This window comes from Planococcus citri, chromosome 1 (assembly GCF_950023065.1).
Source record: "Planococcus citri chromosome 1, ihPlaCitr1.1, whole genome shotgun sequence".
NCBI lineage: Eukaryota > Metazoa > Arthropoda > Insecta > Hemiptera > Pseudococcidae > Planococcus > Planococcus citri.
The window spans coordinates 30,545,515-30,571,827 of NC_088677.1; the positions used below are offsets into that span (position 1 = coordinate 30,545,515).

A 26,313-nucleotide genomic window follows, 5' to 3' on the forward strand; every position below is an offset into this window, starting at 1 on the left:
TGGAAAATGAAAAATTATGTACATGGAAAATTGATAAAATTTGAACACGTGTTCTAATCAATTAAAAATTACAGAAAAGAAATAAAATCACTGAAAATTATTAGGAAGCGGTGAAATTTTTGTGATGTTTTTTCAAAAATTGTAAAAAAAAAGGGTAAAAAATATCCTAAAATGATAAAAAAAACTTGAAAAATTAGACTCAAAATCACTAAAAATTATCAAAAATTGTTGAAACTTCAATGCATATGGCAAAAGTTGCGTGAAAAAGTACTAAAATGAAAATAGAAACTTGGAAAAGCTGAAAAAAAAACTTTCAAAATTTGACAAAAATTGATGAAATTTTAATGAAGTTTCACAAAAAAAAAAAAATGTATGAAAAAGTGTTAAAAATAATACATTTAAATGATTTAAAAGCACACAAAAAAGTATCTGAATGAGTATGAAATTACTGAAAGTTTGGACAGTAAAATTTAACAAAAATTTCTTGAAATTGTGTTTAGCTCAAAAATGCGTCAAAATCAATCAAAATCGCCAAAAACTTTTGAAATTTGACAATAACTGCATGAGAAGGGTTAGTTATACGAATGAAATATTCAGTATAGCAACACAAAAAAAGTCTCAAAATCAAAACAAATTATGAAAAATTGTTGATTGTTGTTAATTTTTTAAATTTATTGTCAAATATCAAAAATTGATGAAATTTTGATGAAATTAAAAAAAAATGCGTGAAAAACGATGACATAAGGACTCACCCCTCCCTCCCTCCCTCTTCCTTTCATTGTCCAAATAATAGCACCGACAAATCAGTAATACCTGCTAAAAATTTATAAAATTTTAGTGAGATTTGACATTTTTAAAAAAGTTGAAAAAAATCCTCAAAAATCAATAAACTTTGCCAAAAAATTATTGAAATTTCATCGAAATTGGTGAAAATTGCATGATAAAGTATTTAAAATATGTCGAAATGATGATAAAACTAAAAACAAAAAAAAAATCATTAAAATGAAAAAATCGGAATTTGGAAAAATTTTCATGAAAAAGTGTTGAAAACATGCTAAAATCATGAGCGTAAAAATCAATAAAAATGATGACATTTTATTACAATTTTACAAAAATTAGCAAGATGATTATGATGATATAAAAACACAAAAAAGCGTCAAAATATATCAAAATGACCAAAAAATTGATGAAATTTCGATTAAATTTGACAAAAATTCCACGAAAAACTACTAAGGGTATGCAGAAATGATTTAATGTCCCCCTCCTCCTCCTCCAGAAAAAAAAACGAAAATCGATAAGAACTGCCAAAAATTGATGAAATGTTAGTGAAATTGCAATTTCTGCACAAAAAACCAAAATTGAGTCCCTAAGTGAAAAGCTTGGGGCCAAAATTTCAAAAAAAAAAAAAAAAAAATGCAATAATGTGGGTATTGAATGAAGGTGAATTTTGTTTCAATTTTTTTGGTTCACGTCTCGCCCCCCTCTTTATTCCAGAGATCAATAGATCAATGGAAGCGACACATTCGCTGTCTTTTAGCCTTCAGTTTCTTGGGTGGGGATAGGATCAGTTTTTTCCTATGCCCACCTAAAACCCCTGTTTTTTGAATGGATTTCCTCGATTTTTAGGGTTGAACTTCCTAGTTTTTTTGAAAGATGAGCTGTATGTTTGTCGAGCTATAAATCTGATATTCGAATTCCAACCGAGTACACCAGCTGAGCATATGAATACATTGTTAATTATTTTACCAGTATTACATTACATACTTACATATTACCTTTTTGTATTATTTAGTCATGGTTGGTAAATTGGTTTACCTATATGCTCTTGTATGTGATAGAATCACGCAAAACCGAGCATTTCCCCCTCATCTTCTATATGAGTTGAGCGTGTATAACGACGATTTTTAGGATGATATGTGTAGATAAAGTATACACACATGTACTTATTTATGGAAGGTTTAAAATTGTGAGATAATAGTACATAATATGTATGTGATGTGGGTAAGGTGAGCGTGTTATTAATTTTTCGTACAGGTGGTTTATTTACATAACAAAATGCTACATATTTCTGGCCTCTCTCGATGCGTTCTCGAACGAGTGGAAGTACGTATAATACACGCGGTAATTAAATTACTATTGTTTTTCTTTTTCGTATTAAATTATTTATTTTGGATGCGTATGAGGCGAGTGCGAGTTTACCTTGACATTTACCTATTATTGGATTTATTTGTTTAAGGACTCGGACTCGTATACTCGGATCTGTTCTGTACTTCGTTTCGCTTTGCTTTTCTCGCTGCGCGGTTATGCTTATGAAGTTGATTTTTTTCTTCCATGTTGAAGATGCATAAACAGAGAATATGAAAGGTTGAGAGATTATCGTTTATGTTTAATGATTCATTGCGGTATATTTAGACTCTCGTATATACGCGTTTAATTGCATTTTTTACGAGTTTTTGTTGCCTGCAGCAATTTTTGTAGTTTGGTTTGAGAAGATTAAGTGAGTATTCTTATAAAAGATTAGTTAGGTATACTCGTATTTTGTTCCAAGTTGGTTCATTCGTGTGTATGAGATTTTTTGGTGGTCAATATGGTAATTCACAAAAAAATGTGTAAGTACCAGGGGGTCTAAAATTGGATGATAAATTGTATTCTCTGTAATTGCGTATTTTTCAGGGTTTCTTTGGGCCGTCAATTTTTTCCCAAATAATTTTTATTGAAATTTGGACATTTTTGTAATTAAAAAAAAATATTTTTGGGGACCCCATTTGATGAATCCTTGTCAATTTCTGGTGTTTTATTGATGAAATAGAAGAAAATTTTGCGAAGGATTTAATAACTAAGTAATTATAGATGATTTTCTTGTCAAAATACTTATACTAATTTTTCAAAAAGTTCAAAAGCCAAAAACACTACCACGATTTAATAACGTTTTTTTTATCTAGTCGGAGAGCCCGCCTAAAAGGATCTTGAAATTTTTTAAACCGTACAAATTTAGATCGAAAGATCAGGCAAAAATTTATCACCTGTCAAAATTTCAAGTGCTAAAAGTGCCTTTTTCGATGTTTGATGAATTTTTAAAAATCAAATTTAGGCCAAAAATGAGGGAAAAAATCAAAATTTTATCAAATTGACCAGGAAAGTTGAAATTTGGGATATACCCTATTTTTGAGATTTCATATCAAATCGATTGGGAACTGTTTCAAACCGTTTTGAGCAGTTCTGGAGCCTCCAGCAGATTTTTGAAACTCGAAATTCCCTTAAAATTTCATCAAATGGAGTTGGAAAGCCGAAATTCATTCTGCTAACTAATTTCAATACGCTACGAAGTCAACTGCAGGTGGATTTCAAGTCGTTTTGGAGCCTGCAGCGACTTTTTGAAAATTACTGGAGCCTCCAGTAGATTTTTGAAACTTGAAATATGCTGTTTTTCTCGGCCAGAGTGATCCCTTTCTTCTTAATCTGTACTGATAATGATCAAATAATTGATCAATTTGTCGTAATACTCGAATAATCGATCATCGATTCGTAGATGGTGAAAAAATCTCGTGCAATTAATCGATTATTCGATATTCAAAGAGAAAGTGGAAAAATTACTACACTTAGAGGATGTGATAATCGATTAAATGGAGACTTCACGTGTCGACGGTCGAACTCTGAAGGAAAACGAGAGTGGTGTTTGTGTACGAGTACCCCCTTTTACCCTTCTCACGAATTGATTTTCTCTTTTCCCCAATTTTTAGAATCAATTTTCAAGAAGTTGATGGATTTTCTACCAACATTTTCCTTCAATTTTTTTTTTTGAAAATGAGGTTTTCGTACAGAATATTAATTTGTTCTATTTTCTGTTAATTTTTCAGGACGTGTAACCGTCGGCAGTAGCCCCAGCTCTGATATTTTCATCTACGGTACCGGTGTCGAAGAGGTACACTGCTGGATTGAAAATACCGAAGGAATCGTAACCGTACATCCGAGCAGCGAAAATGTCCCGATACAGGTAGACGGATTGAAGGTCACTCAACCGACCAGACTTACTCAAGGTGAGTAGTTTATGATCGAAGAGAAACATTTTCGATGATATCATTGTTGAAAATATACTATGTGCGAACTTGCATACGATACGAGTGACATGGATGGAGCACGTTTGTGTTGAATGGTTGATGTTGATGATTCATTTTAAAGCGGTGTACGAAAAACCGCTAAAATCTCGTTTTAAAATTCTACTCACGTGGCATGTACGAGAGTATATGTAAAAGTATGTGCTCGTACGAACCATGTATCTTGAGCCAAGCACTGACCAATACCGATGTGGCGGTGGGTTTTGTTGTATGTTGTGGAATTAACAAGAATGAAAAGTGATGCTGTCGTTTATAATGTTTTATTATTGTTGGTGTTGGTTCGCGAATTATTACGATGTGTTATTGCACTAGAAGTTGACGTTGACGGTTTGCTTTTCTCATAGGTTGTATGCTATGTCTGGGAAGATCGAATTTTTTTCGATTCAATCATCCGCAAGAAGCGAGGTATATGAAAAGCGTTTTACCTAATACCAGAGTTTCCATAATGCCGAATGCCTTCCATCCGAGTAAGTAGAAGTACTCTTTATTCAAAATATATATGGTCTAACCTAACTTATAATTACGTCACGTATAGATTAATTTCGCGTTCGCTTGTTTAAATTTAAAAGGAAAAAAAATACGAAAGGAAATGCAGATCATAGCGATATCATTAGATATGATTATGATGCGTAAATTGAGATCTACACGATCGTCTATAAAAAAAATAAATTTCGATTCGTTGCAAAATTCTATTAGTACTCGAGATTGTTCTTGTGTTATATTGTGCAGAAAGAGCATCTCGAAATAATAAAACTACCCAACGATCAAGTTTTTTCTCACTGATTCGCTAATATAAAATGTTTACGCGTCATTTACTTACTTGCAGCTAACTTATTCGAATATACCTATAGATCTTTGAAAATTGATCCAAGTATTGCGATTTTTATATCATCGGACATTATTTTTACCATTTATTGTAATCACATTGAAAATTTTCAAACACGAATGTAAAATTGTAAAGCCATGTCTATGTATAGTGCATTGGTACGACTATACGAATTGCTGCTAGTTTTAAATAAGTACGCGAGATTAATGAAGCATTGTGTTCCATGTAGATGAGGATTTATCGATGCGTTAAATTGACCATCGTTTCGTCGTATTTCTTTTATACTGATCTGCGTTTCGTTTTGATTTCCTCGTTTTTTTCCACGACTTCGTTCAATTTATTGATGGTACGATCGAATGACGTCTTTGTGGTTGTTCTCGCCATGTGTTTGCACTTTTTTTTGTGTGTGTTGGAAATTTTCCACGAATTTGACTATGTAAATGGTGGGTTATAACTTTGTGTCGACTGTCGAGTGATGAAGATGTAAAAATTCGAGGATTTTTCTCATCTGAAAAGTTGAGGAAAAGTGGAGAATTCGTGTTTTAGGTCGAGAAATAGAGAAAAAATTGGGGAAAGTCTGCTCTCCGTAGAAACTTCTATGTAAATTATAAAATTTTTTTGCTCGATGTGAATCGATGCGTAAAATCCCTCCTCCCCCCCAAAACAAATTTTTTTTCTTAGTTTTCAAAGATTAGCTCACGTAAATTTCAAACAGACCTCCCAGGCTCCCAGCTAAAAAAGCAAATTCATTTTTTTAAAATGGAGAATTTCTCTAGGATTTTGAAGCCTGAAGCTTGGTCCGATAAAACTTATAATACCGATTGATTTTTCATAAATCATTTTTCAATTTGAATTTGAAAAATTGTGACTTCATCTTACGTCTTGTATTATAAATAAAACATTCAAAATTGCTCACAGTTTTTTTTTTTTTTTTTTTTTTTTTGTAATTTATGGTTGATTTACTTATTCGAGAACGATTTTTTTCATGTTGAGTAAATCTTTCACAAAAAAAAATCATCATCTTCAGTTCTTATTAATGGATTTGAAAAATTCAATTTTGCAATGTTCTATGTATTTCCTTAATTGTATTCGATTTTGTAGTGATTCAGTCTCGTCTCGAATAATTCATCGAATTCGATTCTGAGTTGATCGTTCGCGAACGAATTGAGTCTAGTTTTCGACGAATGATGATAGATTTAAACCTGTCATGTTTCGTCATGTCCAGGGATGAAAAGCCTTAAAATGTAACTTCAGCTTTTGGCTTTTAGCTTGAAATTTCAAAATTGAAACTTTTGGATTTAGCTTCTCGATTTTTAAGGCTTGCTTTAGCCAAACTTTCGGCTTCCAAAGGCTTTCCCTTATATTTTCAATTTAACAGCTTTCAGCTATATTTCAATAAGTTTTTAGCTTTAAAATTTTGGCTTTTGACATTAAACTTTTAGATGATACACCATCAATTTACAAAAAAAAGGAAATTAAAAATTAGATCAGGTACATTGATTTCATAATTAGTGATAGTGGAGAATATTCATTGCTAGAATTATTATTATTATTTTTTTTCGTTTCATTAAATCGCATTAAAATTAAATTGAATGAAGTTTTTTTTCATTTTTTCTGTTTCTTCTGAATTTAGAGAATTCAATTCTGCAAAAAAACCTTTGAAAAAGCCAAAAATAACGAAACTTTTGGCTAGCTTTTGGCTTGGAAAAAATAAAACTTGCAAACTTGCAGCTTTTGGCTTAGTGCGAAAATCTGCTCGGCTTTCAGATTTCGGCTTTAAGCTTTTGGCTAGCTTTTCATCCCTGGTCATGTCATTCATAGCTAAATTGATTTTTCAGTGACTCATTCTTTCGCGAATGATTTTTCTCATCTGAACAAGTAATTCCTGAACGAATCACTGACAATTTTTGTTGATATATTCTTGATAATTTTGTTTTGTCTTGTTGTGTATTATGTGATTTGATTTAAATGTCGTAAAATCTTTCCAAATATAAAAAAAATGTTCGAAAGTCGCCAAAAATTTGCGTGAATTAACTGATATGGAAATTGTGTAGAATTTTAGGAAAGTTTTGCATACTTACTTTAAACTATTTTTGCGTTAATTTGACTGATTTTTTAATGTGTTTCCGTTATTATGTATTTTTCATACGTAATCCGAACAAGTAATATGCCATTTTAAATGACCTTTGCGACAAATTTCTTACATTTTTGCAAAAATTTTTCAAAAGTAACTTTGTTTTCGATTATTTTTATGCAAGTTTGTCGAAATTTTCATGAATTTTGGGGAATGTTTCATATTCTGTTTTGCAATTTTGTTTTTTCTAATTTAGTGGTTTTAAACCATTTTTGGTTCAACTTTGCCATTTCATCACATTTTTCTCAATTTTCAACCATTGATAAGTCAGTTTTAATTTTTTTTCATATTTTCCATTTCTTAACACTTTTTTAAAAATATTTCATCAATTTTGTCATTTTCAATAATTTTTGGAGGAATTTTGACTTTCATCCATTTTTTTTTAAATTTTGAACCGTTTTCATGTTAATTTTATTGTTCGATTTTAAAACACTACATTTTGATTGTTTTCATTCCTTTTTGTGATTTTCTGTCATTTTTTTTGCCATTGCATCAAATTTTTCACAATTTTCAACCTTGAAGTCAATTTTTGTACTTTTTTCGTAATTTTAAGGATTTTTTTTTTTCATTTTGTCGCTGTAAGTGTTTTATAAAATTTTTCTTAACATTCTACCAATTGTTGTAAGTTTCAACCATTTTTGGATACATTTTTGCAAATTATCAATTTTCTTCTCAGTTTTGAACCATTTTCATGTCAATTTGATTAATTTCAAAATACCGAGCTCATTAGTCATTAGTTGAAATTAATGCAAGTTTAATCATAGCTTACGATGAAGCAACGTTTCTCGTAGTATTTGAGTTTTGATTTGTGGAAAATCTTGTCATGGAATTTTTGCTGTGTTTTGTTCAATTATACCAAATTTTCCTCAATTTTTTTCCTAACTATAATTTTTTGAGCATATGAAGTGAAGAAGGAGACTGTAGAAAATATTACTTTTAAATTTGTACAGTCGAGTACTGACGTCTCAATGCATGAAAAATTTTTGCATCGCCACCAAATTTTTTTCGAAAACTTTGAAAATTGAATAGGAAATTCGCAGCTGTTAGAACATATTTTCAAAATATTCATCCTATAAAAATTGGCTTCAAATCTTCATTTTTATGTCTTTCTCAAATAACCTCATAGGAAACTGCATCTATCTTATTTCTTCTGTACTCGAAATACCTTCTACAAAATGACCTGGAATGACATTACTCAATTATTTATCGTAGCATTTTACATTTGCGTCTGTTCTGCGGTTGGGAAATAAATTGAAAGCTCGCTTATTGCGACTCGAACACTTCCGCAGATAAGGAAAGGGGTATCCGTAAATATATTCTTACGAGCATGCTCTCTTAAGATCGTATGTAGCTTACATTGCGTATTTTATTTTATCTTTATTGTTATGGGAGGTTATGTAAACACAAAGCAGTTGCGGTTAAATATTATCATAATGTTGGTAAATGATAAATCAGAATTTATTCTACGAGTATATAAGTATTTGGTTCATGATCTAATATGGTAATGTACGCGTTTCTTAGGCGGTGCAGCGGCCTTAAAGAGCTAACGAACCGCGATTCGCGTGCCCGAGTATGCGTAGAAGGCGTGTAGCATGGCGCGAGAACGTGGATTTTTTTCAGTCTGCTAAGAAGGCTGCTCATGCAAAATGAATTTTGTTCTAGGAAACAATTGAAAAAATTGACCTCTGATCGATTGTGTGTTTCTCTTATATGATTTCAGTTACAAATTCGGACGACGCGTCCGTATCAGAGAGTAAAATCTCAACAGATTCCAGGCGTAGTTACGATTCGCCAGATTCGTGGTATGAAATCAGCTCCGGAACTAGCAGCGAAGACTTGCTGAATACGACGAGTTCTCGTAACGATACCGTATTACCGATCGCCAAACACATTTCACCAAAGGTCTTCTTACCAGGCAGCTCTACTTTAAATTCGCCCGCATCTGTGGTGTTAGGACGTCACAAGTATTCTGGCAATGTACCCAATACCAAGAGTCGTTTTTATAATTCAGTCACAGTGTACGAAGACCGTATTGAGAACTTTCGAAGTCTCGGATCGGCCGACAGTACGCATAGTTTAGCTAATGGAGGAGGCGTAGGCTGCGTTAATGATCGAAATAATAACATCAGTAGCAAGGAATCCAACGGCAACGAGGATACCAACAGCGTTAAGTTTAGCAGCTGCGAATCGCTGTCTCCGAAACAGAAAATAGTTCCTCCGAGTCCGGCCTTTAATCGGAATCCGTCGTATTTCAATTCCAAATGCTCCAGTCCGACCAACGACTATAATTCTTTTTCGGCCAGTCCGCTTTTGTTTACTTCTAGTCCGAGATTTTCGAATGGTAGCACGACGGCGAAAATCGACAGAAATGGTTCGTTATCTAGTCCTACGAGTAGTTACGATTCGGTTGGCAGCTTCTGCGAGAACGCTTTCCGAAAAGGTGATTCGGAAATGAAACGTAAACAGGTGGGTACTGTTGATAGAAGAGATAGATTTATTGTATGCATGGTTTCTATAGATCTGAAGTTAAAATTATGGGAACTAGCAACTTGGACTTCTCGAGAGCTAGTCGTTGGTTGGAAGATGAAAAATTTCAACATTGAGGACGACGAGAGTATTGGGTCATGATTTTTGAGATTTTTTAAATAGTGTAATGCGACCTATCAAAATGGGTTGAAATTTCGTGAGAAATTCAAGTATTTCGGCGAAAATGTTTTTTGAGCATTTTTGGAGAATTTTGAGCCCGAAATTGGGTAGGTAATGATTTTTTGAATTTTTGAAAAGGTGTCATGCGACCTATCAAAATGGGTTAAAATTTCGTGAAAAATTCAAATATTTCAACGAAAATGTTTTTTGAGCATTTTTGAAGCATTTTGAGCTCAAAATTTAATAATTTTTTTTTAGCTTTTTTGAAAAAGTGTCATGCGACCTATCAAAATAGGTTAAAATTTTGTGAGAAATTCAAATATTTCGGCGAAAATGTTTTTTGAGCATTTTTGGAGAATTTTGAGCCCAAAATTGGGTAGGTAATGATTTTTTGAATTTTTGAAAAGGTGTCTTGCGACCCATCAAAATGGGTTAAAATTTCGTGAAAAATTCAAATATTTCAACGAAAATGTTTTATTTTGAAGCATTTTGAGCCAAAAATTTAATAATGTTTTTTTTTTTTTAGCTTTTCTGAAAAAGTGTCATGCAACCTATCAAAATAGGTTAAAATTTTGTGAGAAATTCAAATATTCCAATGAAAATGTTTTTGAGCGTTTTTGAAGAATTTTGAGCCCAAAATTGAGTTTCAACTTAGGAATAATTTGTGCCTAAAGAAAAAAGGTTTCAAAAAGCAGAGTGGTCTGGAGTCAAAAAAAAAATTATCAAGAAAAACTATTACTTACCTCAGTTGCTCAGAAGTCGTCAAATCTGGTTGAATATTCGTTAAGACAGCAAGTTATCGACTTACTCTATCAAAAACTCCAACTTTTGTTAAACTGGCTCGTTGAGAAGTCTGATTAGTACCCTCATAATAATTAGAATAAGTATACGTTATATTTTTACTGCATAGCGCGTGCTATGTGCTATCGTTTCATAACGAACCAATCAACGATACCGTAACCATGTGCTTGTGCCCTGTGCCATAATATAAAATAGCATAGGTAGAGGTAGAACAAGTATAGGTTAGGTTAGGTACACACAAGTTGTACACAATCGACATTATATCGTCTTAATTAATGAAACGTAACAGCATGAAGCGTAATAATGTTTTTAATTATAATACTATGACTTATAAAGAAACAACAAACAAGATGGCATTAAATTAGTATACGATGTTACGTCGTGTATGAAAGTAAACGTTCTTTTCATTCTTCTTTTTTTTTCCTTCGCTCATTTTTTCGCTCGTTGGCGACGACATAGTGTGAAATCAAACGGTGTAAACGTTAAATTTTATCAACCCAAGTAAGCAAAATTAAACGCTAGCGTTTTCACGTGTAAAAAATACCTTACTAATCGCCGTGAAATGTGGATTTTTTGCGCGAAATTTATCTTATACATATTGTTCTTATGATGTACTCTTCTGAAAGTAACTGGTATGGTAACGTAATGTAATCTGTGTAGTTGATTTTTCCATTTTCTTTCGCAGGCTCATCAGAATCGCATACTGGAACAAGAAAGAGAACGAGTGGAACGTCTTAGATTAGAAGAGATTCTAACTGCTTGCGCCGATTACGAAAAACAAGCTCAAAATGATCGGTTCAATAAACCCCAAGTTAGGTGAGTTTGTGTATAGCATTGTTACGTAAGTGTAGGTAAATGACGTTTTCGTTTCGAGGTGAGAAATTTGTATTAATTTTTTGAAAATTTTGATGTTTTTTTTTTGACAGTTTGGAAGTGAAAAATTGTTTTAATTACTTTTAACCAAAATCCCAACCGCCATTTGGTTTTTAGATTTTTGACGAACGAATTTCGCTTTTTCCGGCCATTCTGGAGTCTCCATAACACGATTTTTCATTTCTCCAGAATTTTTTAATGTTCTCCAGAAAGTGCGGAAATTAATTTTGAGCAGCTGAAAATCCAGTTGTGGCTTATTCTCGACCCATTTGAGCCGATTTTCTCCAGAACACCTCGAGTGTCCTTTTTTTTTTTACCGTCCTTATTTTGCAAAATGTGTGAATAATCGGAAATTTCTGGTCTAAAATGCACCCGAAGTTTCCCAAATGTGTACAAACTCGTTAAACAGGTCGAGAATAAGCCACGTCTTGCTTTTTACTCGCCCATATTAATGATACACTGGCAATGGCGAGATTCGGTTCGAAAAAGTCGATATCAATTTATTTCAAGTTTAATTTGAATTAGATATTTTTCAAAAAAAAAAAAAAAAAAAAAATTGTTGAAAATAGTTAATTTTAAATTTTTTAAAATTCACCCAAAATCTAAATAATATTATCTGATATTCAACATTTTTTGACTATTAATTAGGTCAGTTTTTGAAGTAGAAAAGAAAATGTAAAAAAAAATATATTTTTCAAAAATTCTAAAAAAATTGGAGTCTGACTAATAGGTAAGTTGAAGAAGATGTTCAACAAATTAGTCTTATTAGAAAAACTTTTATGTGCAAACATGATCGAGAAATTTTGTTTTCATCTCTGATTTCTGTTCTATTATTTTTTTAAGAATTCGTGAAAATTTACTAGAAAGATTTTTTTATGATTTTTATGTAAACAGAAAAAAAAACATCCATTTCTGATAATGATTTTTCACCTTCATCTTTCGTATTTGAAAAGCACTGTACGTAAAAATTTTAATGTTTTCAAAAGATAGGGTAGAAAAAAACCATGGATGGGAATTCTTTGTTGATAATTTTTATGGAATGCCTTCGAGTATTTCAATAACTGGCACATCAATTTTTTTTGCAAATTCATTTTCTACGTGATCGTTTTGTTCATACTTCATGGTCAATATTTGGATGAAATCTTTCGAAAATCCTCACGATTTTACATCTGGTTTTAAAAATAAATGTAAAGGTAATTTTCGTAATAAAATACATAGGTAGGTATGCACCTGAGTATTTCTACCTGGGCGTGAATAATCCACATTATGAAATTTTCTTTAGTTCTTCGAGTTTCGAAATATTATTGTGATTTCATTTCAAGTCTTTGTTATTTTTTTTTTTTTGTTACATTACTCCCAACGTGCATAGAAAGCTCTAGAAAAATTCCTGGGATTATGTTTATTTATATTTTTTAATACGATGGAATTTTTTTTACGAGTTTTTGTTTATTTTGAACCGATAACAGTATTTTACAGCCTAAAACACACGTGTTCGGTTAATAAACTGTAGAGGAGGGATAAACCTTCGATAAATTATTAGTTTCGATGTCCCCTATGATACCTTGTTGTAGGAACCTTACCTGTATCGCAATTAATTTTCAAACTTGCGCACCAATACGAAAACGAAACCGAACAGAATACATACATGAAAGCTCAATCGTAATTTTTATGGTGTTTTATTTTCCGCAGAATAAAAACGAATGGTTCCTTACCACGCGATAAACAGTGTCTATCACCTATAGCGAAAACACCTGAGTCACCGCGAAACGGCATAGTTTTCAATTTCGATAAGAAGTAAGTAATATGTAACGTATATATTACCTTTTGTGATGGTGTACTTATTATGGTGCATTGTTTATATCGCTTTCTTAGTGTTATTGTGTGATCGTTTATGAACAAGTAGGTAGATTTTTTTTCTTCAAAAACTCACCTTGCCAACTTACTTAATACCAACCTGTGTATGGTGTGATGTGGTGTGACATATTAGAAAACAAAGCGAGTTAGTTAATTTGAATGAACTAGGTACACGATTACCGAAGTGAATCGAATAGCAGTCTGTATCGATATTAAATTTCTATCTAATGAAATATCGATGTAAACGTGTACGCTTCGCTTGGGAGAGACGAGACGAAGGGTACACAGGTGAGCAGACAAGTGTGGCTTTTCATTGGTTGGGGAAAAAATTGTCTGAAATTTAACGAACCTGCTTTGTGAGTATCAATGTTTCAACGATGATTGCGGTTATTGGACGATGAAAGAAATATCCTATTACGACGTTTAAATATTATCGTTGTATCGATTAATTACTTGTATTATTACTACAACGGTGTGTCTTTTGTCTTTTTTTTTTTTTAACGATACAGCGATTCAACAGTATCGAATTCGGATCATCATTCGGAGAAGTCAAGCTACCCGAACAGTCCTAGGACACGAATCAAAACCGTCGCCAGTCCAAAGATCACCAGGTACTTTGAAGTTATATTTTACACCGAACGTAATCCGTGTCGCGACGCGATGCCTTGCACCTACCGATGTAATTTAATCCTTACTTACATCGACTTATATTGTTCTGTTTGTTATTTGCACAGGAAAGATTACTCGTTGGAATTATTAGAAAACAAATTAGCCCTGTTGAACGAATACGAACTATCGAACTCATCCCCTGCGACCATTCGAAGAGCCAATACCACCGGTCACGTGATGAGAAACCACGTGACGGAATTCAACGCCAAAAATTCGCCTAAATTTTACCACCAAGATAGATCGATGAACGGGAACGGATACGCCACCAGCCCGGATCGATTCAACGACACCAATTCCTCGTACAATTCTTCGTACTCATCTATAGCCAAAAATAACACATTGAAAAAGTACAAATTCTTGGGCATTGATCCCGATGCAATCAATAATGCATCGGCCAATCAAGACTCATTACCGAAAACAGACATTATGTCGAGAAGTTACCACGAATCGTTCACCAGTGCTACGAAAACCACCAATGAAGATAAAGAAACCAATATCATGTCGACGTCGTTGATCAACTTCGATGTCGCCAACAATCACCATAATCAAAACGAACTCGCTAATTTTTCCAGCAACGATTACGCTAAATCAAAAAGCGCCACTCTGTTGTCTCATCATAATAAAAGCTCCGATGATAAAGTCGACAAAGACGACGGTATCGAGAAACTAAACGGACTTGTGTTGGAATTGAATGAAATCGTCCGAGAGAACGAGAAAACTAAAGAACGAGCGGCGTCGAATGCGTCCAAAGCTAAATTCATATTACCTTTGGATGAAACACTGCTCTCCAGTAAAGAATCAAAATTCATTTTACCTTTGGAAGAAATCGATATCGCGCTAAAAAGACAACGATTCAGTATGAAAAAATGCGAATTGAAAAGACTACAGAGTGAACAGTCTCGACTGATGGATGCTATTAATAACGTCAAAACCAAGCTATTGGATATTCAACAGCAGAAAGATGAGATTATTAGAGAGGTGAGTTCTATTTTATCGATTCAAAATTTAAAGTTTCTGCGATTGACTTTTTGATGCTCAAAATTTATAGAATTCAAAATGAGCAATCCTACACTTTCTTTACTTTTTCTTTCACTTTCCCCCCGTTCTCCATCCCCTTGAGAAAATTCTGGATTGACTGTCAAATCCAAATCTGGAAAATTCTTGTAGTGTCAAGTGTCATTAGACTGGAAAACATTTCAAAGTTTCGATTCGATGTAAAATAAATTTTTTTGATTTTTCTCTCCCTCTCCCCCCTCAGAAAAAATATCCAGGATGTTTTCAGTCGTTGAAATTTGTCGAGTGTGTCAAGACATACTGATACATACTCGTATCTTTGTTTTTTTTTCAATTTCGATTTCACCCACCCTCTCCTTCTTTCCTTAGCACTGTGCTTGACTTGATAAAAGGTCATATTCCTGTGAAAATGTTCAGTTAGTATGACTTGAGGTGAACGAACCTTGTGGGCAGGGCAGAGAGCAGGGGGTTGTTGCCTACTACATAGAAATTTGAATAAATGAGCCCATTAAGTTGAAAAAATTACCAAGAATTTCATTTAATTGCTTCTTTACTTTTTTTATCTGTCTCATTGACGTGTCAGGCTTGTAATTCTTGTGTTTCTTCCTTCAAATTCGTTAATTTGTAAGCAGGTGAAATTTTGAAAAGAGTTATTTTTTGAAATATTCCCTGGAATTCGATGAAGTGACTCAGAAGTTGTCTACATTTTAGATACTTAATTGTGTAATGTAAACACAAAAACTTGTTTAATCAAAAATTGTTCGGAATACGATTTGAAATTCTAAAAAAATTCTATTTAAAAGTGGAAGAGTAAACCCCTTTTGAAATTTTCTTTTGGAGGGAGCAGGAGAAAGTATTTCGTTTATTTTTCCATTTACATTTTAAAAACAATTTCACCACATTTTTTATGTTATTTAGAAGTAGTTACGAAAATGTCGAAAATGTCCCAAATAGTTCTATAGGACGTTGAACAATTTTTTTTGTGAAATTTTAAACAATTTTAGTAGGTAATTAGGTATCTGATATTTTTTTTCCTGGGAATTATTTTTTTTTAAATTTGAAATTTTCAAGTGTGATTCAACTTTTATTTTCCAGTGTTCTAAATAAAATTATTTTATGAATTATGTATAACTAATTTTTTTGATATTTCAAAATGCTCATATTTTTATGTAATTTATTTGACCCATTTCTGCACTTTTTTCAATCATTTTCATAATAATATTTTATGTAAATATAATTTTGAAAGCATTCTTACTAAATTTTAAGATATCTCAGTGATAAATTTCGCATGCTTTCTTTTTAAAATTTTTTTCAATGTTGTAATGAACAATTAATTAAATATCATTTTTGTCTATTTACAGCTTGAAATGGAAAAAGCATTATTGGAAGGCGAATTAAAGTCTGAAAACGAGAAACTGGTTTCCGAAGAAGAGCACTTCTCCAACGTTCAAGAAAAAGTCAACCATTGTGAAAAACAAATCGAAGCTTGTTCGAAACAACAGACCGAACGACAAGATCAAAATAAATCTGTCGTCGACGAACAACAAAATATTCTCAACGTGTAAGTTGTGATCGAAATTTCATTGAGGTATTCAAGTTTCACATTTTTGATTTACCTATTCATTTATTGTGTTTTCCAGATTACAATCAAATCTATCTTGCATAAGTAACGAAAATGATAAATCATCTATCATTGAATCAATTGGCAAAAGCAAAGAAATTTTGGAAGAAGAAACTAAAGTAAAATTTTAGAAATGCTCCAATAATCATAGCGACATAAATCGTTTTGAATGAAAATGAATGTAACGTGATGTTTTAATTAACTTTTTACAGAGTTTTGAAGATTTCGAATTCCGTCTTTTGGAAGAAGAAGCAGCGTTGTTATCGAAACGAGATGAATTGCAATCAGAACTGAATAAAACAAATAACGCTATGGAACACACTAGATCAAAAATCTCAGGATTATATTCGCAAAAAGAACAATTACTTCAGAATGCGTCCGACGAAATAAGATCGTTAGAATTGCAAGTTCGATGTCATACTCGTACCTTACAACAAGTAAGAATTGCTTCCTCATTATAACGTACACTTTGGTTGGTCCCCAGAGGGATTATAATTACAAGGTTCTACTTTAAGAATTATTAATTCGTTTTTATTTCAAATTTTCATTTTAGAATCACAGTAGACTGCAAGATATCAGCGTTCAGTTGAAAGAAACCTCTAAATCACTGAATGAAATATCAGAAGAAGCTATAGACTCGTGTGACGTAAGTTGAAATGCTTCGTATACGAATATTTTAAAATAAAGAATTCGTGCGAGTCAATGCGATTTTAAAATATGTACTTTATGTACTTATCGTCTCGTGCATATCTTACACAGGAAACCGTATATTCGTACAAAACGCAATCTCAAGAAGATTTGGATAGAATTTCACGCGTCACGTCTGATGCTCCGTTGATGGAAAGCGGCAGCTCGAATTCTCTGGGACGTAGGACGATAGCTTCGTTGCAACAAATTGAACGTAATCGACAACTTCATCTAGCTCAACAAGGTTAGTACTTAAACGCTGAATAAATAATAATCCTCTTTTTTTTACCCATACACCTATATAGACTTACTCGCTTAATCATACCGGTATTTACTGCGAAGTATTAAGTTTTTCCTTGATACGGGTGTAAATCGATTATTGTTTTACGTTCGTTTCGTATGTAACGTAGGAGGTCATGTTATAGAAGAAGAACGGAAACGAATGTTAGCGTTGAAACGTCGCGTACAAGATGAAGTTAAAGCCCAGTGGGAAGAGGATAAGAAACAAAGGGAGAATAATTGCAGCTCAATTACCAGCATTGGTAGCGATAATTCGAGCGTCATGTCTTCGGATCGCGTCACCGAAAGGTATGTTTGAATTTGATGCCGGAATCGGGTTGTTAAATTGGCCACTGGTTCAAATTGGTGATTTTCTTACGATTGATTTTAGTAGCATTGAACATGGAAAGTAAAAAAATCTCTGTCTAGGGTAATTCGTTCATTTTTTTAAAAAAATTTGAATCAAATTTTGAGATACTTTATGGATTTTTTATGATGGCCCATCAATTGTTGCCAAATTCACCTCAATTATACTCAAACATCAAGTTTTGATGATTTTTAGTGATTTCCATGCCCATTTTATTGTTTTTATGATACCTACTTCTTATATTTTCTTTTCAATAGCTACTAACAATGAGCCATCAGGTGATATTTTTGGTCAATTTAATTTGAAATCCAGTGTTTTCCAAATGTACACAATTTCTTGAAATTTTGCTCAAATTTTGAGAAACTTTATCAATTTCTCGGCATTTTTAATATTGTTTTTATATAATTTTGATAAATTGAGCATTTCGTTATTTTTTTTTAGTCGTTTTCAGTTATTTTTTTATGCCAATTTTATAGTTTTTCTATAATATTAGCAAAATTTTGTTCAACTTAATTTTTTTTGAGCATTTTTGCGATTTTTTAAAAAAAATTTAGTCAGTTTCAATTTACTATTTTCATGACATTTTAATGAATTTCTGAGCGATTTTAGCAAAGTATTTATTGCTCGATTATGCTGATTTTCCATCAATTAATTTATGGCAATTTTCAATAATTGAGATATTGGTTTGGCAATTTTTGTAATGCTTTTATTTGTACTTTGAAAATTTTGTATTAAATTTCAAGAATGTTTATTCACTAAATTTTCATCTAGATAACTTTTGTGAGATTTGATTCAAAATTTCCAAATTTTTAGAAATTTTATAACGTTTTGTTCGTTTTTAGATGTGTTTACGTTGTTGTGTCCCTCTAACAAGTTTTTTTTCTTCTTTTTAACGGTGTTTTAAGCAAATTGTTGTGTATTTTTTTACGGTTTTTCTGATATTCTGTGCGATTTTTTCGCAATTTCATCCAATTTCAATGCCTTATATTTCATGATTTTTTTAGAAATTTTCAATATTTTTTAAAAAGTGCATTTTTGCAATATTTTGCTATTTTTTATAATATCCTAACAAATTTTTGAACAATTTTTGCAAAACTTTGCTCGATTCTACTGATTTTTTTCTATCAACTTATGGTAATTTTTAGTATCTGAGAAGTCGAGTTTGACTGGTGGGCGGTGTTAAAAAAGACTTCTCTATAATTTCATTTTTACGAGTCGAGTAAACTTTTATGCAATTTTGAGAATATTTAATTAATTTTCAATTCCTAATCTCGATTTTTTTTTGGTTGCAAAATTTCACTCCTAATTTCGGGAAATTTTGTCAAGTTAAATTGTCGTTTTCAAAAATGTTTCAACGTCGTTCCAACTATGCCTAATTTTAAAGATGTCTTGAGAAATTTTTACAAAGTTTTACACAATTTTACAGAAATTCCATTTTTTGGTGACTTTCAAGTGATTTTTGTGTCAACTTTACTGGTTTTATCGTACTTTAGTAATTTTTTCAAAATTTCATTACTTCTCAATATTAATTCTTGATCAATTTTTCGTAATTTTTAATTTTTTTTCAAATTTGAATATTCTTGTGATGTTTAGCTCAATTTTTGCAATGCTTTATTAATTTTAACAATTTTTATGACATTCTAACAAATTTTGAAATCAATTTTCGCAATGTTCGTTCAATTGTGTGGATTTTTATATAAACTTATGGCAATGGTCAATAACTGAGAAGTCAATTTGACTAAATTTATAAATACGAATTCTTCAATTTTAGCAAATTTTCATTCAATTCTGAGACTGTTCAATTTAATTTTCAATAATCTGGGCAACTTTTGCAAGATTCTACTCCTTCGAGTTCCTAGTTGATCAAGTTTTAATGCGATCAAAACTTTTGTCCATGTTTGTTTACTCATTAAATCTGCTACTAAAATTGGTTTTGAAAATATAGAATAAAATGAAAATAAATAAGGAGGAAGGAGGATATATTTTAATGCCAGCTTTCATTTTATAGCCCAAATAATGAAGAAAAATCGCCCGTTAAAACTACCATCGACGAAGAACAAATCGAAGCAAATGGAAGTGCTGTTCAATCAAACATGGTGAGTTTTCAAAAATATCATCTTCAATAATAGAATATTCGGCATCGTTTTTCTCCCATTTCCTTCTGTAGGTATATCCTGTTTAAAAACTCGTACAGTACGATCATTTGTATATATTCGTATTCATTTGACACTCTGCTCGGCGATCTGCGCAGAGTGTAAATAGGTAAGTATTTGTCGGAATAAACACGTATTTTCGCGTACGTTTAATGTACGTCATTCTTACGATATTAATATTTTGAAAATTGGCTGTAGAAACAACATCGGTGTGCGAGTGCGAGTTGAATGGGTCACGAGCCAGGACGATACAGGGGGATCGTGATTTCTACGTTTTAATTTTTACTTAACCGTATTACGTGTACTTACGCGTCGCGGTGTCGGTCATTTTATAGATTTCGCTTGTTTTGTCACCCACCTCGTCCATGTTTACCTTTTTATTTTCCAACCAGTGGCATAAAAAATCATTGTAAATATTGGACTACGTCGAAATGTTTATAGTAATTTATACTACGTTCGTATTTTTACGAATGTGTACGACACGACAGTGACTTGAATGACGCTGACGTATAGCTTATTACGAGTACTTTCTTTTCAAAACGAAAGAAAACTCATCCCCGTCGTCGTAACGTCGTCTTGGAGGTAGTTGTTCTTTTATAAACGTGTGTGTCTTGGTTACACATACCAGAGTTTGGATGAATCACGATGATTTTGATGCCATAAGACATGCGTTCGTTTCATTACTCACGAGATATTTCTTTCTGTTGCTGATTCAGTGAGAAACTACCGACAGACTCGGTGTGTTACCGGCTAAATTACTCGCGACTTCGCGGTCAAATTTTTAACCGAGTTCGTCGCGAATATGCGAATTTTATTGTTGTTCGAGCGTGTATCGAATTCGAGTTTGATATTTTAATAATTATAATTGGTTGATATTTTTTGTGGATCAATATTTTATAAAAGTATTCGCGAAATGGCGTTAGTGTGGATGAATTATTTTAAAGCTGATAGTAACAAGAGACGATTGAAAGATCGACGGGTCAGCAGTGCGGTTTCAAATTCTGAAGTGAGTAAAACGATTCTGATTCAAATGTAAGAATTGAATCTAATCTTAAATCAAAAAAATCATACGCATTTTAATCAAAAGAAATGAAAATAATTTAACACCTTTGGTAGCTATTTTTTGTAAGCTCATTCGAGTGATTCGTTTGTCCCTTTGAACGATTAATTATCCATTCAATTCCTCTGTCTTACTCAGGAAGTACCTCAAGTACGTCTCATATGTCTACTGTCTAGTCCTGCTCAACATTTTTCATCTTAACATGTCACTTTACACGAACAAATGATTGTCATTATCTCGTGGAATTTGCCACCAGCGCGAGTTAAATATACACGAATTTTCGGTCAAATTAATCGACCGTGAATAAATTCGCGCCGTGGTATTGTTATTTTAATATCGAGCTTCACGCGATGTAATGCTGATTATCTAACATTTTTCAACGGTTTTTTGGATTTTTGCCATAAGATCCGGACAATAGCCTTTTAAATCAGGATGTATTTCAATCATATTGCTGGCTGCTGGCTGGCTAAAACTGGTGCTTTTGTATCTGCATGCGTGTTTTTTTAATTCTACCATCATCGAGATAATTTAAATCAATTAGGAATAGGATATTTATTAAAAAAAAGTGGTTCTTTTTTATGGAAACAGGCCTGAAAATTTATTTTTAAGTATATACTGGTCCAGATAATAAATGAGGGTAATGAATTCACAGCAACGTATGGCACGAGGAAGGTGGAGCTCAAATTGAATTATGAGTGGTGGTCTGTTGGCCAGCTTTTTTTCAATGGAAAAATGGCAAATGGGCTTTGAAATAGATGTTCATTAGTATAGCTATAGAAATTCCATATCGAGCATTTTTTTCGAATCAATGTACGAATTTTTACGCCCCCCCCCCCCCCTTCAAAAAATTGTTCATTTTTTCAGCCGAAAAAATCAAAAACACGAAAAACATCCAATCTATTTAAAAATTCATCATTTTTTCGTCAATTTTTAAAAAATTCCTTTTTAAGAAAAGTTTTCCATCGGTCCTCTAAGGTATATTGGGTAACGGCTGTAGAAGCCCCCACCCCTTTCTAAATTGCCGGAAAAATCAAAAATTGCTGTCGAATTCTTGAATAGTAGATAACTCCATTATCAAGAAAAAAATCCTAAAATCATTCAAAGTTGAAAAAAATGAATAAAAAATTGAATTCTGTAATATGTAACTGTTGAAGATCTGCATTTCTAGTCTCTTGAGTAACCCTTATTATTTATTTATTTATTTATTTATTTTAAAGAACAAAAATAAAAGCAATCTGTTACAAAATAGTAACATTTAGCTTTAAAAAAATCCTTTTTGGTGCCTCCCAATGATGTTGGCTCTCTTATGTAGAGGCTCCAAAAACTGGAAAAAATCAAAAAAAAAAATGTAAGAAATATATTTTGAGATTTTATTTTGAAAATGTCCATCTCTGTGTCAAAATTCCCTGGGAAAAAAATTTTCAAGAGAATACCTTCCTCGAATTCTACTATTTTTTGGGGGGAGGAGGGAGGGAGACAAGTCCCACTTTTTCATAATTTTGGGAAGCGGTAAAAGTACATTAAATAGTGCTGTTGTGACCAAATATAAGAATAAAAATACCTATGGCCACAAATAAATTTCAATTTTTTGAATCTTTCATGATTTTACTAAAATGTTCAGATTTTTTTAAAATAAAAATCGAACAATTGTTGAAGCAAAACCACTATTTTTTTAAATTGGTTTAACATCGTGTTTTTTTTTAAAGATTTTCAAACAAATTTCTGTCAATTTTCAGGTTTTTTCAAAAAAAAAAAATGTTTACCATGCTTTGAATGAATTTTGAAATTACTTCGGGATGATTTATATTTTGATTCTAAATGATTTCTGAATAATTTAGTGTCGATTTTCATTTTTTTTTCAGAATGTTTTGAAACAATTTCAGGATAATTTTGGAATGATAGTTTCAGTCTGATTTTCAAAATATGTTTAGACGATTTTTAATCTAATTAAATTTAGTTTTTCGAGTATAAATCTTGATTTTGAAATTTGCTGTGTTTCAAAATTTTCAAATAGATTTGTACCTATTTTGAGGGTTTTCCCGCCGATATTTCAACAAAGAAATTTTTAAATAATTTTAGGATGGCCTTTCATCGTAACCAGTCTTTCAGATTTGAAAAAATGCGATTCTTAAAACAATTTTGATTTAGAATGTATTATTTTCTGTCAGTTTTTTTTTCGAATATGTATTTTTTAATTTGATCATTTTTGAACAAATATCTGGCCGAATAGCATCATGGAACTGTGAATTGATTTCCTCAGAATTTTGAGAACTTTCTTTTACAATTCTGGAGGAATATCCTTAGATTCGAAAATTTTTCCGATATTTCCAATGAAATTTGAGATTTTGGTATTATTTTTCAGTTTTTACTCAATTTTTCTAAGAATGAGAGAGGATTTTTAAGGCAATTTTTCCCCCTCTAAGCTAGATTACGCAGCTGTTTTTTTTAAATCTTAATTTTCCTAATTAACCTGAATTGTTGTGTTTGAATTCGAAAGATTAATATTAAACAAAACTGAAAGGCAGACATCTAATTGAGTTGGACTTCTTTGTTACGTTTGTTGCTGAAAAATCTCAGATGTCAGATGTCATAAATTACATATAAAGCATCAGTTGAAAAGCTTCATCGTGAAGGTAAAAATTATCCTGCAAAAAAGACTGTTTACAGGGTCTCCACACTTCTGGAAAACCTGGATAAGCCAAGGAAAATCATTTCCAGAAATGAGTGGACAGTGGACGCCCTGTGTGAACTCCCCTATCCCCATTTTTGAAAAATAACGACATCATCGACTGATCAGTGATCATACTCAAGAAGTCACACTTTGAGTTGCTCTATTGTTTCTACATATTATTCTGTATTGTATTTTTGGCGTCAACCGATGAAAAATTCTTCCTACACGCGTAATCGTTTCTTTTCAAGAAGCCATTTGATATTACACAGCCGAATGTTTCGAGTAGCTAAAAATTACTCATATAATAAAAATTCTTAATAGAACAATCTTCATGTATGTAGATACTAGTGTAAAGTGTAAACTACCATATTCAAGTTCAAGTTTTGATTATGTATTAGAGAGTAAAGAGTAGAGACGTCTCTTTATGTTGGCTTAATCGCTTACATTGTTAATGGACAGCGCACGTTTTTTTCTTCGAGACTAATTCAAACACATGTAAGATATAGCCGACTGCTGAATGGAGCCAAGAAATAACGTTTAGAATTTTTTCTTTTTTTTTTTTTAAATAGTGATTTATCTCGAGCTGCATTCTGGCTCTATTTTTAATCGTATTGTTGATGTTGTATTTAATCAGGTTTGTGGGTTTGGAGTACATGTGTGATGTTGGGAAAATGGGCCTTGTGTGGGTTATACAGACTCTAACGAGTTGAAGTCGATAGAGAGTATGCTCTTGTTGATTGATTTTTCTCAAAATGAAATTTCTGTTTTAAGAAGGGTAAATTTTCGAAAGCTATTGCACAGCGTTAAATTTTCAAAAAAGACGCTTGGAACTAACGTCGTGTTATTAATTTCAATCTGACTGGTGATTACTCAAATTCATATACGAATGTTGGTTTTAAAATATGTATGTAAATCCGCGCAAATCCCATATACCTACAGCATGTCTCGAAAGTTCTTCCCGGTGCCAATAACTCTCGACTCGATGAAAATAAGTACCTAATGTAGTTAGTGAGATTTACCGCAGTGTTGGAGATTTATGTATAATGGGTACTTTTAGAGTGCTTATAAACGCGTCATAAATTTTTTATTTGCAACTGGTTGCCAACTATATCTTCATCATTTCAGATATGTATTTACCATGCTTTCAAAAAAAAATTCATATGAGTACAAAATGGATTTTATTATTTTGTAATTTTTTTCTGTATTTAGTACTCTTGAGGTAATCCCTTTTCCTCTCCAACCCATATCAGTGGTAAAAATGAATTTGATTCCGTATAGAAAAGTAGGTCAAATAAATTCTTTGATGATTGTTATGACTAGGTAAGGTAGGTAGGGTACACACTACACAGACACACAGTTTAATCATCAAAATTGCATTGTTTCTGTCTGTTAAATTAAACAGGTCAAACAACTCTACTTTTATTATTTCGAGTAAAAAAAAATTCAATAAAAATTTTTTCAAACGATTCAGTTGGTATACAAAAGACCTTCTATGTATTTTGGCTTCGATATAAATTCAAAAATGAATAGGCATACTTACTTGTTTATTTAACGCAGAAAACAATTGAGGAGTCGGCCTGCAAAGTGACCTAACTGCAAAAAATTGATTTCAAGATAAATGAGAAAAACGTGTCCTAGGAAAATTAAGTCACATTTTCGAAATTTGTTTTCGGGAATCGAAAGGGTCAACCCTCACTCACTTAATCACCTTTTCGTTTCTGAAAAATATTAACATGGGTTCGCTACAGGGTGCAACAAAAATGAAAAATGCTGCAGTTAGGTCACTTTGCAGGCCGCACATACGTTTTTTTTTTGTTTTTTAGTGATATGTACGCAATTTTCTCCAGTTTTTCATTGCGTATGTTATTTTTTATGAAAGCAAAGATTTATTCATTCATTCAAGATTTTTTTATGTACAGGAAGCTGGGTAACTAAAACTGGAGTTGTGGCTTATTCTCAACTTACGATTTTACCATTTCGAATCACTCTGGAGCCTCCAGTTCGATTTTCGATGTCTCCAAAATTTTTGAATTTCCTCAGAAGGGGTTAAAATTAATTTTGATTTCAACAAACAGTACCCTATGAAACACATTTTCGGAAAATCGTAAAAATAAGGTCACTTTGGAGGCCATGCTTTTAATTTTATCATTTTCAAGGGAGGGGGAAGGGGTGTTACGAGTGAAACTGGATGAAGGTGATATATTCCTTTTGTAGGGAATGTCCTAAACTATCAGATAGCGTTGCTATCTCAAAAATCATTTTTTTGCAGTTAGGTCACTTTGCAGGCCGACTCCTCAATTGTTATGGAGTCTCTGAAGAAAAATATAAAGTTGCTCCCGCAGCTTTAATATACTAGCTTCGTCCAATTACTTTCGAATGATTTTTTATTTCAAAGGCTTTGTTTTCTATTTTTCACCACTTTTATTTTATTTTTTTATGCCACGCTTGAAGTCTGAAAATGAGTAAGGCAAAAATTAAAAATCAACTTGCAATCGGACTGAAGGGGAAGGGGGTGTCTGAAATGAGTTTTTCTACAAAAATCA

The 26,313-nt window shown here is 32.2% G+C and overlaps 1 protein-coding gene and 1 long non-coding RNA gene across 5 annotated transcripts in view; one reads left to right on the plus strand and one right to left on the minus strand.

Annotated features, from left to right (window-relative positions):
• Positions 1-26,313, plus strand: part of LOC135831296 (pleckstrin homology-like domain family B member 1) — a 113,555-nt gene that overhangs the window by 68,427 nt on the left and 18,815 nt on the right. For 3 of the 4 annotated variants that reach the window (XM_065343675.1, XM_065343678.1, XM_065343676.1), the window contains 14 exons: positions 3,858-4,037; positions 4,460-4,582; positions 8,796-9,541; positions 11,208-11,338; positions 13,085-13,189; positions 13,759-13,860; positions 13,984-14,896; positions 16,294-16,493; positions 16,573-16,672; positions 16,766-16,990; positions 17,107-17,199; positions 17,313-17,484; positions 17,651-17,828; positions 19,895-19,982. In XM_065343675.1, the coding sequence (XP_065199747.1) occupies positions 3,858-4,037; positions 4,460-4,582; positions 8,796-9,541; positions 11,208-11,338; positions 13,085-13,189; positions 13,759-13,860; positions 13,984-14,896; positions 16,294-16,493; positions 16,573-16,672; positions 16,766-16,990; positions 17,107-17,199; positions 17,313-17,484; positions 17,651-17,828; positions 19,895-19,982 (3,356 nt within the window). The remainder of the gene's footprint in view (positions 1-3,857; positions 4,038-4,459; positions 4,583-8,795; positions 9,542-11,207; positions 11,339-13,084; positions 13,190-13,758; positions 13,861-13,983; positions 14,897-16,293; positions 16,494-16,572; positions 16,673-16,765; positions 16,991-17,106; positions 17,200-17,312; positions 17,485-17,650; positions 17,829-19,894; positions 19,983-26,313) is intronic. The other variant, XM_065343677.1, reaches the window with a different exon arrangement.
• LOC135831311 (uncharacterized) lies at positions 10,816-13,113 on the minus strand. Its single transcript, XR_010556176.1, has 2 exons — positions 12,976-13,113; positions 10,816-11,225 (listed from the first exon to the last, which is right to left on the minus strand). It is a non-coding gene; the product is annotated as an uncharacterized LOC135831311 (long non-coding RNA).